The 12,586-nt window shown below is 44.9% G+C and overlaps 2 protein-coding genes across 3 annotated transcripts in view; both read right to left on the minus strand.

The window, feature by feature from the left end:
* Positions 1-2,144: 2,144 nt before the first annotated feature.
* Olfml3 (olfactomedin like 3) lies at positions 2,145-4,971 on the minus strand. Its single transcript, XM_047557611.1, has 3 exons — positions 4,783-4,971; positions 3,761-4,046; positions 2,145-3,440 (listed from the first exon to the last, which is right to left on the minus strand). Exons 1-3 carry the CDS (start codon positions 4,894-4,896, stop codon positions 2,620-2,622), a joined length of 1,221 nt encoding a protein of 406 aa, XP_047413567.1. The 5' UTR covers positions 4,897-4,971; the 3' UTR covers positions 2,145-2,619.
* Positions 4,972-6,947: 1,976 nt separating this feature from the next.
* The window catches only part of Hipk1 (homeodomain interacting protein kinase 1), a 54,227-nt gene continuing 48,588 nt past the window's right edge, over positions 6,948-12,586 (minus strand). For both annotated transcript variants that reach the window (XM_047550956.1, XM_047550961.1), the window contains exon 16: positions 6,948-11,784. In XM_047550956.1, the coding sequence (XP_047406912.1) occupies positions 11,296-11,784 (489 nt within the window). In that variant the 3' untranslated portion in view covers positions 6,948-11,295. The remainder of the gene's footprint in view (positions 11,785-12,586) is intronic.

Raw genomic sequence — 12,586 nt, forward strand, 5'->3', positions numbered from 1 at the left:
TCAGCTACCCAGGCTGTTTCTTTGAGCAGATAATTTAGTTTAATGAATTTGGACAGTTCATTGCATCTGCCCACACAGTTCCATTCACCTTCCAAAATGCTTTTGAAAAACAGCCCTAGCTACTACTGTACAGAAGCCAAAAACAAAACGTGAAAAGTAATAAGCGACAGGACCCCAGAGATTTCTGCCCTTTCAGAAAAGTCTGAGCGAACTTTTCCAAGGAAAATTTAAGCTTAAAACAAACAAACACCCAGAAACATCTTTTTCCCTTCTCATTGAGGAACCAGGCAAAGAAAGACGTCACAAAGACAAACAAGCACACGCTTGTGTGAGGCAGAAGGACCAGGTCTTCACGGAACTGGCATTAAAAATGTACTTTGTGGGCTGGAGTATTAGCTTGGTGGTAGAGCGCTTGCCTAGCATGTGTGAGGCACTGAGTTTGATTCTCAGCACTGCATATAAATAAGTAAAATAAAAGTCCATTGACGACTAAAAAAATTTTTTTTAAAAATGTACTTTGTACACTTGCTCCTTGAATTGATGTCATCTACGCACACAGTGTCAGAGTTGTTTCCCTGTCAGGGTCATCAAAAAGTTGCCCCCCATGACTAGTTCTATTCCAAGGACTTCACAGACCCAGTCCCACCCTTTAGTAGCTTCTCATTAGACACAGCCAGTCACACTGGGATGTGACCAGCAAGCCCTGCCCCTGCACATGCATACAAATAGTCAGTTTCTCAGAGCTGCGTGCGCACACATACATACACAGTCACAGCACCACTGCAGTCCCTCACTGACTGGACCCTGCTCTCCAGGCCTCCACTGAGAACTCCCTTCCTCCTCCACGCCCCTTCCTGTGAGCCCTGCTCTGGAGCCAGATGTTCCGTGGGCAGACCCCTCTGTGGCTGACAGGCGGTGATTACTGTTGCCAGCCCCACATTAGGAGAGAATTGAATGGGAGCGAGCCCCCACCCGCCCCAGGCTCCCTACAATAGAGCCTTTGTGAGGTGCCTCACTGCCTTTCTTTCTCCTTCCTCACCAACCTACGTCAGGAGCTGCTCTGTGTGAGGAGAAAGAAAAGAAGACAAAAGGAGGATCGCAGGCCCTGAAGGATCCACCCTGTCCTGGGCGGAGGGAGGGAGGACTGTACTTTGGAGAGAAGACTGTGTTCCTTCCCCCTCCAGCAAGGGTAAATAACCCAGAATGCTCCCAGGGCTGCCTGAGGCAAATGGCCCTATCAAGCCAGTGCCTTCTGTCCATCAGGTTCCTGAGTGCTGAACATGGGGACAAGGGTGGGTGGGGGCCATGGTGCAGAGATCAGCAGATGGCTAGATGATGGGATCCAAAGCCTGAAGCTTCTCTCCTCCCATCCTTTCTGTCTTCCCCAGAATGTCATCTGCAATCCCGTGCCAGAGGCTGGGTGTTAGAACAGGAAGAGTTAAGTTCCCAGGACTTCCTCCCAGGCAGTCTGCAGCCAGGTCCCAGGACTGGGTTGCTAGGTGGAATAATGTGAGTAGAGGGAAGGAGATGTGTTAGGGGACTGGTGAGACCAACATCTGGGACAGCCACTGCCCCTCCTCCCGGCCCAAACCGCAGACGCTGTGGCAGCAGGAAAATCCGAGCGGTTCAGACCAAGAATTGTGCAACCCAGCCCTGGGGAGGAGCCCAGTGCTGGAGGTAGGAGTCGGGGTTTAGGGTGAGGGGAAGAATCCACTCCAGAGGTAAGACTTAAAGTCTTCACTAAAAACACATGTATTCTGCACTCTGGTTTCCACACTGGACGTCAAAGCAAGTAACATTGTTTTCTGGCTCAGAATTCTGAGTATTAGAATTGGAAGCGCTGCCCCTAGGCCCAGTGTCTTGTGGCCAGAGGCACAGCGCCATTGGTGGTTCTGGGATGGCTGCTGTGGATGCTGGTGGGTGTGGAGGCAGGACTTTTGTCCAACCTCATAAAGTGGCAGGATTCTGCCGCTTCCCGGGCGCCTCACAGTAAAATCTGTAACTAGAGAAGCCCTTACTCTTTCAGCTGAGGGAGCCCAGCCAAGTCCCTAATGTGGCTTAAGGAGAGGAGATGTGTGGGAGGGAAAATGGTGGGCCATGTGGAGAACTTGGTATGAGGTCTACCCAAACACACACAGGAGAGGAACAGTGGATTTTTCTTTTAATGCAAAATATTGCAATACAAAATGATTCGGAGAAAGCCCCAATCTTCAGACACTGGAGGAATTTGTAAAGGAGAGAGGGCAGATGTGTCTCTGTTTTCTATTCTCCCCGCCGGGTCATACTGAGGGCAAGAACACTGCTGCCTGATGCCTGGCATTTTCCCTTGAGGGAGGGTCAGAGCACTGGGTCTGGGTCCTTTGGGGCCGAAATTTGTGGATAGGGGGCAGAAGATCAGGAGTGAATATTTAGGGTTTTTACTATTTTAGCTAAAAAAGGATTACTCAAGATCTGGCATTCCATATGAAACAAAGGAGCTGTGAGACTTTGGTTGCCAAGGTTAAAAAAATAGGGGCTCTGAGGCACAACTTGCCTATATATTTGAAGAACAAAGAGCAGGAAATCTAGTAAGGATATAATGTATGGGGTAAGAGATGCATAAACAACAAGGCTAGCTCCTTAAACTTCCTCCTCTTTCTTCCTCATCTCCAGCTTATAGACAATCTGGTAGCCATCATCCCAGGCATAGAGCTGGCGCTCACGGGGGTTATACCGGAGGCTGGCATGGGCACCATATCGCCGGGGAAAGTAAGAGAGTGCAGCCTGTTCAGGGGTCAGGGTACCACTGGCATCAAAGGAGCACTGGATGCGGGCCCGACTGGCAGGGCGCGTGTTATAGACGACATACAGGGTTCCACAGATGACAAAGGCAGCCTCGGCATTCTCCCTGGGACATGGTGTGTCCCACTGCTGCTCTGTGTCCAGTGTCTGTGGATCTAATTTGGCCAAACACAAGTGCCTGTCATCCTCTCGGGTGGCATAGACTGCCCAAATGCCCTCCTCATCAGCTGCCAGGTCAATGTAGGTGTCTGCTGTCAGCCCATAGGGGGGAATCAACCTCTCCGCCGGGAACACGGAGCTGTCCACCACTGTTCGGTTTGCAAGGTGGAATTTGATGAGCTGCAAAGTGTTCTCCAACTCACCACCCCCTCCAGGTCCTCCAGGAGGCCTCCGGGCATAATAAAGAAAGCCACCATACACCAGCTGCCCTGTGCCAACCCAGGGGAAGGGCACACGAACTCTGGAAGCTTTCCGGGCAGCCATAGCAAGGGTGAAGTCACGCAGCCGTGGGAAGACAAAAGCTGTGTCATTCTGTGTTCCATCTAACACATAGATCTTTTCTGTTGGCCCCAGTGGATCCTTGGTCCACAGGCCTGCTGGGCCACCAAACCGCTTCAGGATCTTCATTGATCTCACCTGAGAGATTGTGTAGCCACAGTCTGGTGGGGAAGGAGAAAAGGAAATAGAGGCAGGAGTTAGATGCCTACAGCAAGAACTCCAGCAGGGTGGGCCATCTGGAGAACAGTGGGCATCTGCTCTGTGGATGCCTCCAGTCTTAGGGAAGGCTGAGAAAGACAGGACACCAGACACCTGGGTTCGCGGAAATTTCTTAACAAACTTGTCATTACAGAGATTTTTTCCCTCTAACAGATTTCAGAAGACAGTCACAATGGACTGGGACAAAGAGAAAAGAGAAAGAATCAAGTAAGGAAGACTAGAGTGTCTGAAGGTGTGAGGGACCTGCTGCGAGACCACTTACCTGTCACCATATCATACTTCTCATTTCTTCTGCCTTTGCCTTTGGTCCCAGGGCCTCCATTCACCTTCTCATCAAGCTCTACACAGGGTAGAGCTGGGTTCTGGGTCTCCAGATAGTCCACCTCTCGTTCAAGACGGTCCACTCTCCCCGAGATGGTGTCAGCCTCAGTTCTGAGTGCCTCCCGCTCCTTCTCTGCCACCTCCAGCAGCGGGAGCATCTTGTTCTTGAAGTCCCGCAGCTCAGCTGCATGCCGACTACTTTGGTCCTGGCACTGGGCCAGCCGTTCCTGAACGGGTGGGGGAATAGGGAGTGCGGGTGGGCTGAAGGGTTACAACTCCCAGGCAGGAAGAGGCCAAACCAGGGAGTCAGGAATGGGAAAATGAGCAAACTCAGTTAGACTTCAACATCCCCATCTACTCCCAGAGCAAAGGAAACCAGAGGTTCAGAAGTGCTCAATGTGCAAGGAGCACGGCTCAGATCCACCTAGGCCAGAGTCCTTCAACCTGTGTTCTCTCTAAGCAGTGACACTGAGTCATCTGGGCCTCTAGGGAGGTCTTAGTGCATGAGGGTGAGAAGGGGGTCTCTGCTCCATTGTACAATTCTCCTCTTGGGAATTAAGATGCTATGGACTTCAATGTGTATAGTGGGGAGATGCTAGGAACTTTAAACTGTTTTTTAAAAGGAGGGCAAGAAGTTGCAGATTTTCTGGGAACCTCCAACTTCAAAAGAATCATCAGCTCTTCTTCAGATGCATTCCCCCCAATCCTGGCCCTTATTTCCACTCTGCCTTTTTATCTCATCTAAACCCAGGGGTAAAACACAAAGGTCTATCTGTTCAGGAATTGCTCTACACGGAGAAAGATCAGGGCTTCTAATTTTGAGGATCCTCTTTATTAAAAGGCAGAATTTTCTGTAGCTTACAGAGGCCCATCTTACCATCCCGAGAACCCCGATGAGTTGGTTGAATCAAAAGAAGATATGGATCCTCCCAGGCTGGGCTAGAAGAGAAAGGGGTCCCTCACCTCTAAGGCTGCTAGTCGGCGTTCCATGTACTCCACAAGGTGGTGCTGCTGTCCTTGAAGGGGTCCCGACCAAGACAAAAGGATCAGGATGAGGAGAGGTGCGCTGGGCCCCATGGCAGCCTAGAGAGTGGGGCCAGAGTAGAAAGAGTGTGCTGTTGGCCTCTTCCCCTGAGTCTGTGGGTTAGCCATGGAGGCGGGGCGGGGGTGGTGCCTTCTTTCTGTGATCTCGAGTCTCTCTCACTACTCTGGAATGCTTTCAGTCTCTTCACAACCCCCACCCCCTCCTTCTGCCTGGATTGATCAAACACAGATGGCCCCCTTGCACAGCAGCCAGAAACCTTAACCACCTTCTGCCTCGGCTATAGGCTCCTCAGGAGTGGAAAGAGGTGGAAATCTGAGGATAGAGGCTTTCTGGGCAGTCACAAAGGGAAAGAAGTGAGCTGCAGGAGGCAGAGACCCTAAGAAAACTCAGCAAGCTCCATTTCTGTTTCAGGAGAGTGCTTCCAGAGCTGATTTGTAAGAAACTGACATCATTAATCCTTTCTTTCTCCAGCAATAATAGAATGGATTGTCTGCCTTGTTCAGTGGAAGCTGGAAGCAGGGGAGATGAGCTTTGAAGGGAGGAGGTGGGAAAAAAAAGTCTAAGTGGTCAAGTGGAACTTCTTCTATAGCTCACTGGCGCCATCTTGTGCTAAGTACTTGGTGCTAATTTGTGAATGGTGAAACCAAGGCTTAGACTTCACACCACGTGGAAAATTTTCCACAAAGCATGCCAAGTGAATTCAATTTGTAAGAATTTTCATTAAAATGTGGGTTTCCCTACATACTACCCAGTTTCTTTAAGGGGCTATGCCAGCCTCTCTCAACCCGAGGGTCAAATAAAAGTAAGAACACCAAAAAAGTCATTGAGAAGTTGGTTAATACCTGTTAATTATCTGGAAGTGAGAGTGATAGAAGAGTTATTCTACATGGCTTTCTGGGGATATTCTCTTACCAAAATTGCAGGGAGTTCAGCAAATTCATACTATTTTACATTCACTGGTTTAAGGGAGAAATCTGAAAAACAATATGTTGTAGTCTAAACCAAAAGAAAATAGATTCTGACCTTCCTATTACTGAGAGAGAACAGACTACTGGTCATTTCTCTGGATTAGGGTTCCAAAGGGTATTCCTAAGAGTTGCTCATTTTGATATTCCAACTAAAGCTGCAGAAGCCTAAAATTGATTAAATGGTCTACTGAAGGTAGACTTGGCCCAAAACCATGTGTCAAAAGAAGGCAAACAGGTGTGGTTGCACATGCCTCTAATCCCAGCAATCTGGGAAGCCGAGGTGAGGCAGGAGGATGACGAGTTCCAAGTCAGCCTCAACAATTTAGCAAGGTCCTAAGCAACTTAATGAGACACTGTCTCAAAAAATACAAAGAGCTGGGTATGGTGGTACATGTCAGTAATCCTAGCGGCTAGGGAGGCTGAGGCAGGAGGACAACAAGTTCCAAGCCAGCCCCAGCAATGGCGAGGTGCAAAGCACTCAGTGAGACCCTGTCTCATCAAGTTCAATTCCCAATGTCCAAAAAAAATGGTAAAACAATTACAGCATTTATTCAGAAACTTGCAGTGATAAATCTAGACAAATTCCTATTTCTTTATCAGAATTTTTTTTTTTCCAGTGGTGGGACTGAACCAAGGGCCTGGCACATACCAGGCAAGTGCTCTACCATTGAGCTACATCTCCACAAGCCAGGAGAAATTTTATTCCCTTGAGCATAATGAGAAATCTAATCAAAGTGCTCCATCTCTAAAAGGACCACATCTCTAACAGTACAGCTCCAAAAGAGGGAAACAATAGCATCTTCCTGTGGTGACTCTATTTTCATTCTGCTACCTTAGATGTTTGGTAAAACAAAGTTAAACTAGCTCATCTCAGAATCTTCTACCTTTTTCAAAGGGTCAGATTCAATCATCTAAAAGTTCAGACTCTGGGCCTCCATTCTTGGGAAGAATTCCCTACCAAACAGCATTTGTTTCCATTATGTAGATTTGTATGAAGAACGAAATTGTTCCAATACTCTACTAATGTTCAAATGCAATGTGTTTAGCTACTCCAAAGGTTTCATTTGTTGATCCTTTTTGTCCCCTTATAACAGAAGTAAAAACAGCCACGTGAATCAGAAAATTTACCCATTTTATTGATGCATTGCAATTGCTCTACATTTTACCATATTATGTAGAAAATACTGAAAATACAAGCTACTTTGTAAAACCAAAGACAAACATTGAATCCAAAGATAAACTATGTTTTACACAATGGACCCTTTTCCCGTAGTTAGTATTAAATTTTAAATATCTATTTCTTTTGTTAAAATGATTATTTTACATACTCCCTAAGTACATCTGCATTACAAACAGCTCAGTAATTCTCAGAAACTATCTGTTTCTAGAGGTTTGTTGTAAAAGGAAGCGCACAACCAGAAAAGGGAGAAAGCAAAAAAAGTTTAAATCGCGCACAATAACTAGCATATCAAATACGTTTAATAAAGTAGGAATTCCATTGCAATATCAAGGATTCAAAGCAGAAATACTAACATTACATATAATGTACATATAATGTACTGCTACATGTAGTGAGATTATTTTTCAAGCTGAATTGAAATCACACATTATATAAAGTTCAGCAACAAACAACCATGTAGACATGCTGCACCATCCATCAGTTTAAAAGAAAAATCAAAATAGGAAGCAGGCTCGGGCCATTCCTTTCACTGAGAGGCAATTTCATTTCCTATCCTAAAACAAACCATCTCAACTAGTGGATTTCTGCATAACAATGCTGAATAAACACACAGGACTGTGCTTGCCTGGCTAAGGGCAGTCGAGCTTAGCCCCTCTAGTGGAGGATGATGGATGAGCAATCACGAAAGCAGGCTGAGAATGGCCAGAACTGTTTGAAATGAAGTTCTTATTTCTGGGGTTGGCATTTCAGTTGAACACTGACAGTGCATCACCTCCTGAGAGCTATTGAAAACTCCAGAGTGATCAAGTGTCCTGATGAGCCTCCCTGGCTATACTTAACCCTTCCCCACTTCCTCTCTCACCAGGAAAGGGAGAAGCTGGAAGTGCAAGTTCTCAGAGGACTTAAGGACTTAAAGCCTCAAGCTGGTTTGAGGTCAGGCCATGGTGACCCAGGCCAGCTGTTCACTACATTCACAGGACTTCCTCCATGCTGTCAGGGCCAGCAATGTTAAGCCCCAGGGACAGAAATGTAAAGCCACATCGAGCACATACACATTCAGCAGACACAGGTGGATTTTTATCTTGGTAAATCTGAAAGGTCAATTTGCAGACTAAGACTGAAAATCTACAGTTTTTAAAGCCACACAACTGCTAGTCAGGTGACCACGGTAATGATACAACTCGCAGGGTGTTATCTTTTCCCATGGAGTTAAGATTCCTATCTTAAATGGCATCTACTTATTGGACAGGGGACAGGAGTATGGGGTTTGTTTTTTCCCCCTGCATCTCATTTCTTAAAAAAACAACAAATCTTGTCCCTTGTAGAGGAAAGATAAGGAATAAAATAGTTTCCATTAGAAACTAGACCTGCGTTTAAAGAAGAAAATCAGAATGTACTTGGCAAAAGGGAGACACAAAGGTCACATACACTGACCAGAAAACTGCATAATACTAGTGACAAACTACACAAACTGCTTGGCTGTCTTGACCAATATAGTGAACACATAACTTAATACAATGATTAAAAAAAAAAAAAAAAAGTACAGAAAACACAACATGTTCCTGGTAGGCTGTACTGACTACCTGCCCCATCTTGGAAGCCCTTACTCCCTATGAGGAAGAAACTCCAAATACTTTAACAGCTCCTCGGTGTTCAACCTGGTACAGAGCTCACTGACCAGGCTCCATGTAATCTCCCATCTCCATCCTGCACCTCCTTGACACCATCTCTCTATATAAAACCAGTCCTAGAATTATCCCTCAAATATAATTTTCAATTCAGATGGAACACATCTGTATCTTAGGGTTAACCTTCTTCCCCCAAATCCTTTATGGGCAGGAAAGTCCCTGTCCCCAGTACTTTCTCCATTTGACCCAGATCCATAGAGGAGCTGAGAGTACTAGGAAAATATCACAGCTTGAAGGGCCCCAAGAATATACAAGTTGTTAAAAAGAAACCTCAAAAGCCTCAATGACTCAACAGGCTTTGGTGCTTTCTTAATATTCTTCACCGGCTAAGAAACCTTTCTGTTGAGTTTCTTGTCACCAGCAGCACTACAAAACTCCTCCTCATAGTATGGGGACATGGTAGGCAATACAACAGGCTCTTTGGTATAAACACATCTGTTACATGTTTTTTTCAACAAGCAAATATTTTACTAGCAATGGCAACTATTTGCAGGAAGGACTGCCACATGGAAAAAGGAAAAAAAAAAAAATCTGATTCTAAAAGTGATTGCACATACTTTAAAAAGAAAGAAGAAATGCTTATTAATATTGGCTTGACTTCCTCGCGCCTGCTTCCTGAATTCTCACAGAAACAAGGTAGCAACGCACAGTGAGAGAGCCACATGGGGAAAATGCTTCTGTGAGAACTCAGCTAAGAATCCAAAATGGAAAGGGGTAGGGGTGGTGGTAAAGAAGAAAAGCTGCTGTTTTTATTTTTCAATGTTGGCAGGGAAACTGAGAACAATGCATTTACACAACACAGCTACTAATCCTGTTCTGATAAATCCCAGTGAACAGCTTAAGGTCCACGGGGGCTTGCTGGTCCATCCTAAGGCAAGCTCACTGTAAACTCTATTAACCACTACATTATCATATAAGGCACTACAATAAGGGAAGGGAGAAGAAAGGGAAGGAAAAGACACACACTGAACAACTCCTCACCAGACACACCTGTGCAAAACAATTCCAAGGGTCTCCTCTCCTTGCAGGCAATGCCCCTGCTCATTCAGCACTACAGTAATATGCTCTAATATAATTGCAATTAGTTCACATACATTCCAACAAGTATCAGTTCATTTTGGTTTAAATACAATGGAGACATTAATTTCATCTCCGGGGTAACACTGGAGGATCAGATACACACTAAATACACAATTCAAGTGTAATCACTACACATTTGATTACAAATAACATTTTGGGTTAGCAGGAAAAATTGCTTGTTATATTTTTCTAATCAATATGTACATATTTAATTATGCAAAATATTAAAACACCACCATTACAAAACTTCTAAAATATTTTTAAATTCAGTAATAAACTTTTAAAATATTTTTTTGCAATTCCTACATGCACTTATTATATAAGTCTTAATAAGAGAGCATTCAATTTGCTGCTGGCATACAAAGGAAGCTACTTTAAAGTATAAAAGCTATACACAACAATGTTCTCATCTGGTTTCAGATCCTTTAGCTTCTCCCCAAATAAATCACATAAAACATAAGGGAGATATGAGGAAAACACAGAGGCGTATTATTGAAAATTCATAGTGATCATTAGGCCAAGTTTGTCAATGCCAACAACCTGTAAGCACAGCTCACCAATGCCAATATCTCAAAATAGAAAGACATTTTGCATATAGTAAGACAACCACCATACAATAATAACCACCTTAATGGCTTTTCTAGTAATAAAATGCAAGTTGGATCGGAGAGAGAGGATTTTTAAAAAATAATTTAGAAAAAAATTCATGGTGTTTCATTTAAAAGCATAAAATACTTGGTACTTCCAAGGTTGGCATTGGTTCCCTCACATTGAGTTACCAGCAGATGGTGAGCTGCCTTTTTAACATCACTTTGTAATAAATGCAGGAGCAACTGAGAGAACGGCAAAACACGTAACTGGTTTTGCAAAAATGAAAAAATTGTCCTTTAAGTACAATGTGACATAAAAACAAAACACTATGAGTTTAAATGTCCCATAAACAAAGGTAAACTTTTTTGAGAAGAAATGCCTGATAGTAAAATATGAACTTGCATAAGCTGCTTTGAAAATAAACAGGCAATTCAGTCTTGGTTTTTAAACAAAAAGTAATGATTCTTTTCTCATTTGTTACCAGATTTCAAATTCTTCTATCTCTATTTTCCTTCTGACAGTAATGGCAATAAAACAAAGTTAAATAAAGAGGGGCTTCACTTATTTTCAAATGTGTTTATAGAAATCAAGTCAGAGAGACAAAATATTTTTCCAAGGGAAACTTCACAATGATCTCTCTTCCTTGGTAACTGCAGAGTTTCGGAACTCTTCCAAATACCAAAAATGCTGTCATAAAAATAAAGAATTAAAAAATAGGGCAAACTGGGAGACTACAACAATGCAGTCAACACTGAGACAGGTTCCCCAGAGAAAAGCCTTCTGCTTCAGTGGGCCCCCTGCAGAACAAGTTGCTGGCTAAGGAGTTTTAAGAGAGGGTAAAAGGAGGTGCTTACCACAGCCCATTATTAAGAACTCAGGGCCAGGAGCAGGCAGCCATGAACCCTCCTCCCTCATGCTCACCAACTACAAATAAGAATACTGGCTGATCTTGGTAGGACTCAGCGGGTATCCAGTGTAAATTGTTGAGCCTCGGGAAGATCCAATGTAGGACTGGGTGGCAAACTGGTGTTGGTACTGAGCAGGGGCCACACTGGCAGAAGTGAGGAGGCTAGGCCCAACACTGACAGGGACCTGGTGCACCAAAGTGCTAGGGTGGGTGGTATAGGCTGCAGCATGCCTTGAGGAGCCCTGCGGGGAGAAAAGATGAGCAATGGAGCTGGTGGAGCCCAAGGCAGCAGCAGAGGTGGGGGCAGCATACGTATACAGGTGAGGCTGGCTTGGCAGGTGAGCAGGGGCTGGGGCCAGGTGTGGGTGCCCCGACGAGTGCAGTGGGCTGCCATGCTGGAAGGCGTAGGGGGCTTGGGAGAGCGGGGCCACAAATGCCTGCTGCCTGCGGGGAGCAGGGTTGCTGCTTCTCTCCTGCGAGGTTGGAGCTGACGATGACTGCTGGTTCTGGAAGGAGGAAGAAGGGAATGAGGAATCTTGAGGTCACTCTGGTTCAGGGCACTAAAGGCCAAGTGAAGAATGGAGGTTCTGATGTGTACTGTTTCTGGACTGCCATAGCACAGAATCTCCCAGACTGGCAATGAATGCTGTCAGAAGTCAGCCACCCATCCCTCTACCACTAAGCAGAACAGATCCTAATCCAGCTCAGACAGCAATGATTTGCTCTTCAGTGTGACAGAGGAAGGGGAAGAATCAAGAGTTCACAGGGTTGTTCATTCCTGCAAATCTGTGACTATTAATTCACCTCTATCCTGGCATCAGTGATTTTGACTTTCCCTAACCTTTCTTTCTTGCCATTGCTTTCTTTTGTTCTAAATTCTTCATGTTCCTCTTGAAACGTGGAGCCTAAAACACATGTAATGACTTGCACGTGCTCTTTCTCACACACTATTATACCCTACCAACACCAGAGTTCTGGCTGAGAAGCGTGAACACAAATAGAAATAAATTAACCCTCACTACTCCATCAGAGACAGGGACAAATCCTAGACTCAAGCCTCGAGCAACAGGTGGATTAGAACTAGATGACTGAACTGGGAGAAAAATAACTTTCACTGTCTCTTGAGTCAAGTAAACAGTGTAAGGCTCAGGTTATTTATGGTCTGCGAGATAAAAGAAAAATCTGGCCTCAGGATGTGGTGGTGCAGCACCAGGCATTGCTAAAGCATCTTAGGCTCTATCTAAATTCCGGACATTTCTCTAATCTTCTAGGCTAGAGAAGGGAGGTCTCCAGGAAAACCTGGAATGC

The sequence above is a fragment of the Sciurus carolinensis genome, chromosome 1 (assembly GCF_902686445.1).
Source record: "Sciurus carolinensis chromosome 1, mSciCar1.2, whole genome shotgun sequence".
Taxonomy (NCBI): domain Eukaryota; kingdom Metazoa; phylum Chordata; class Mammalia; order Rodentia; family Sciuridae; genus Sciurus; species Sciurus carolinensis.

Bases quoted from the DNA above. Each gene is read 5' to 3' on its own strand.
- Olfml3 (XM_047557611.1), bottom strand. From the start codon at position 4,896: ATGGGGCCCAGCGCACCTCTCCTCATCCTGATCCTTTTGTCTTGGTCG. The intron at 4,047-4,782 runs GTGAGGGACCCC...CCACCCGTTCAG, and splicing joins GCCGACTAGCAGCCTTAGAG to GAACGGCTGGCCCAGTGCCA. The intron at 3,441-3,760 runs GTAAGTGGTCTC...CTTCCCCACCAG, and splicing joins GAAGTATGATATGGTGACAG to ACTGTGGCTACACAATCTCT.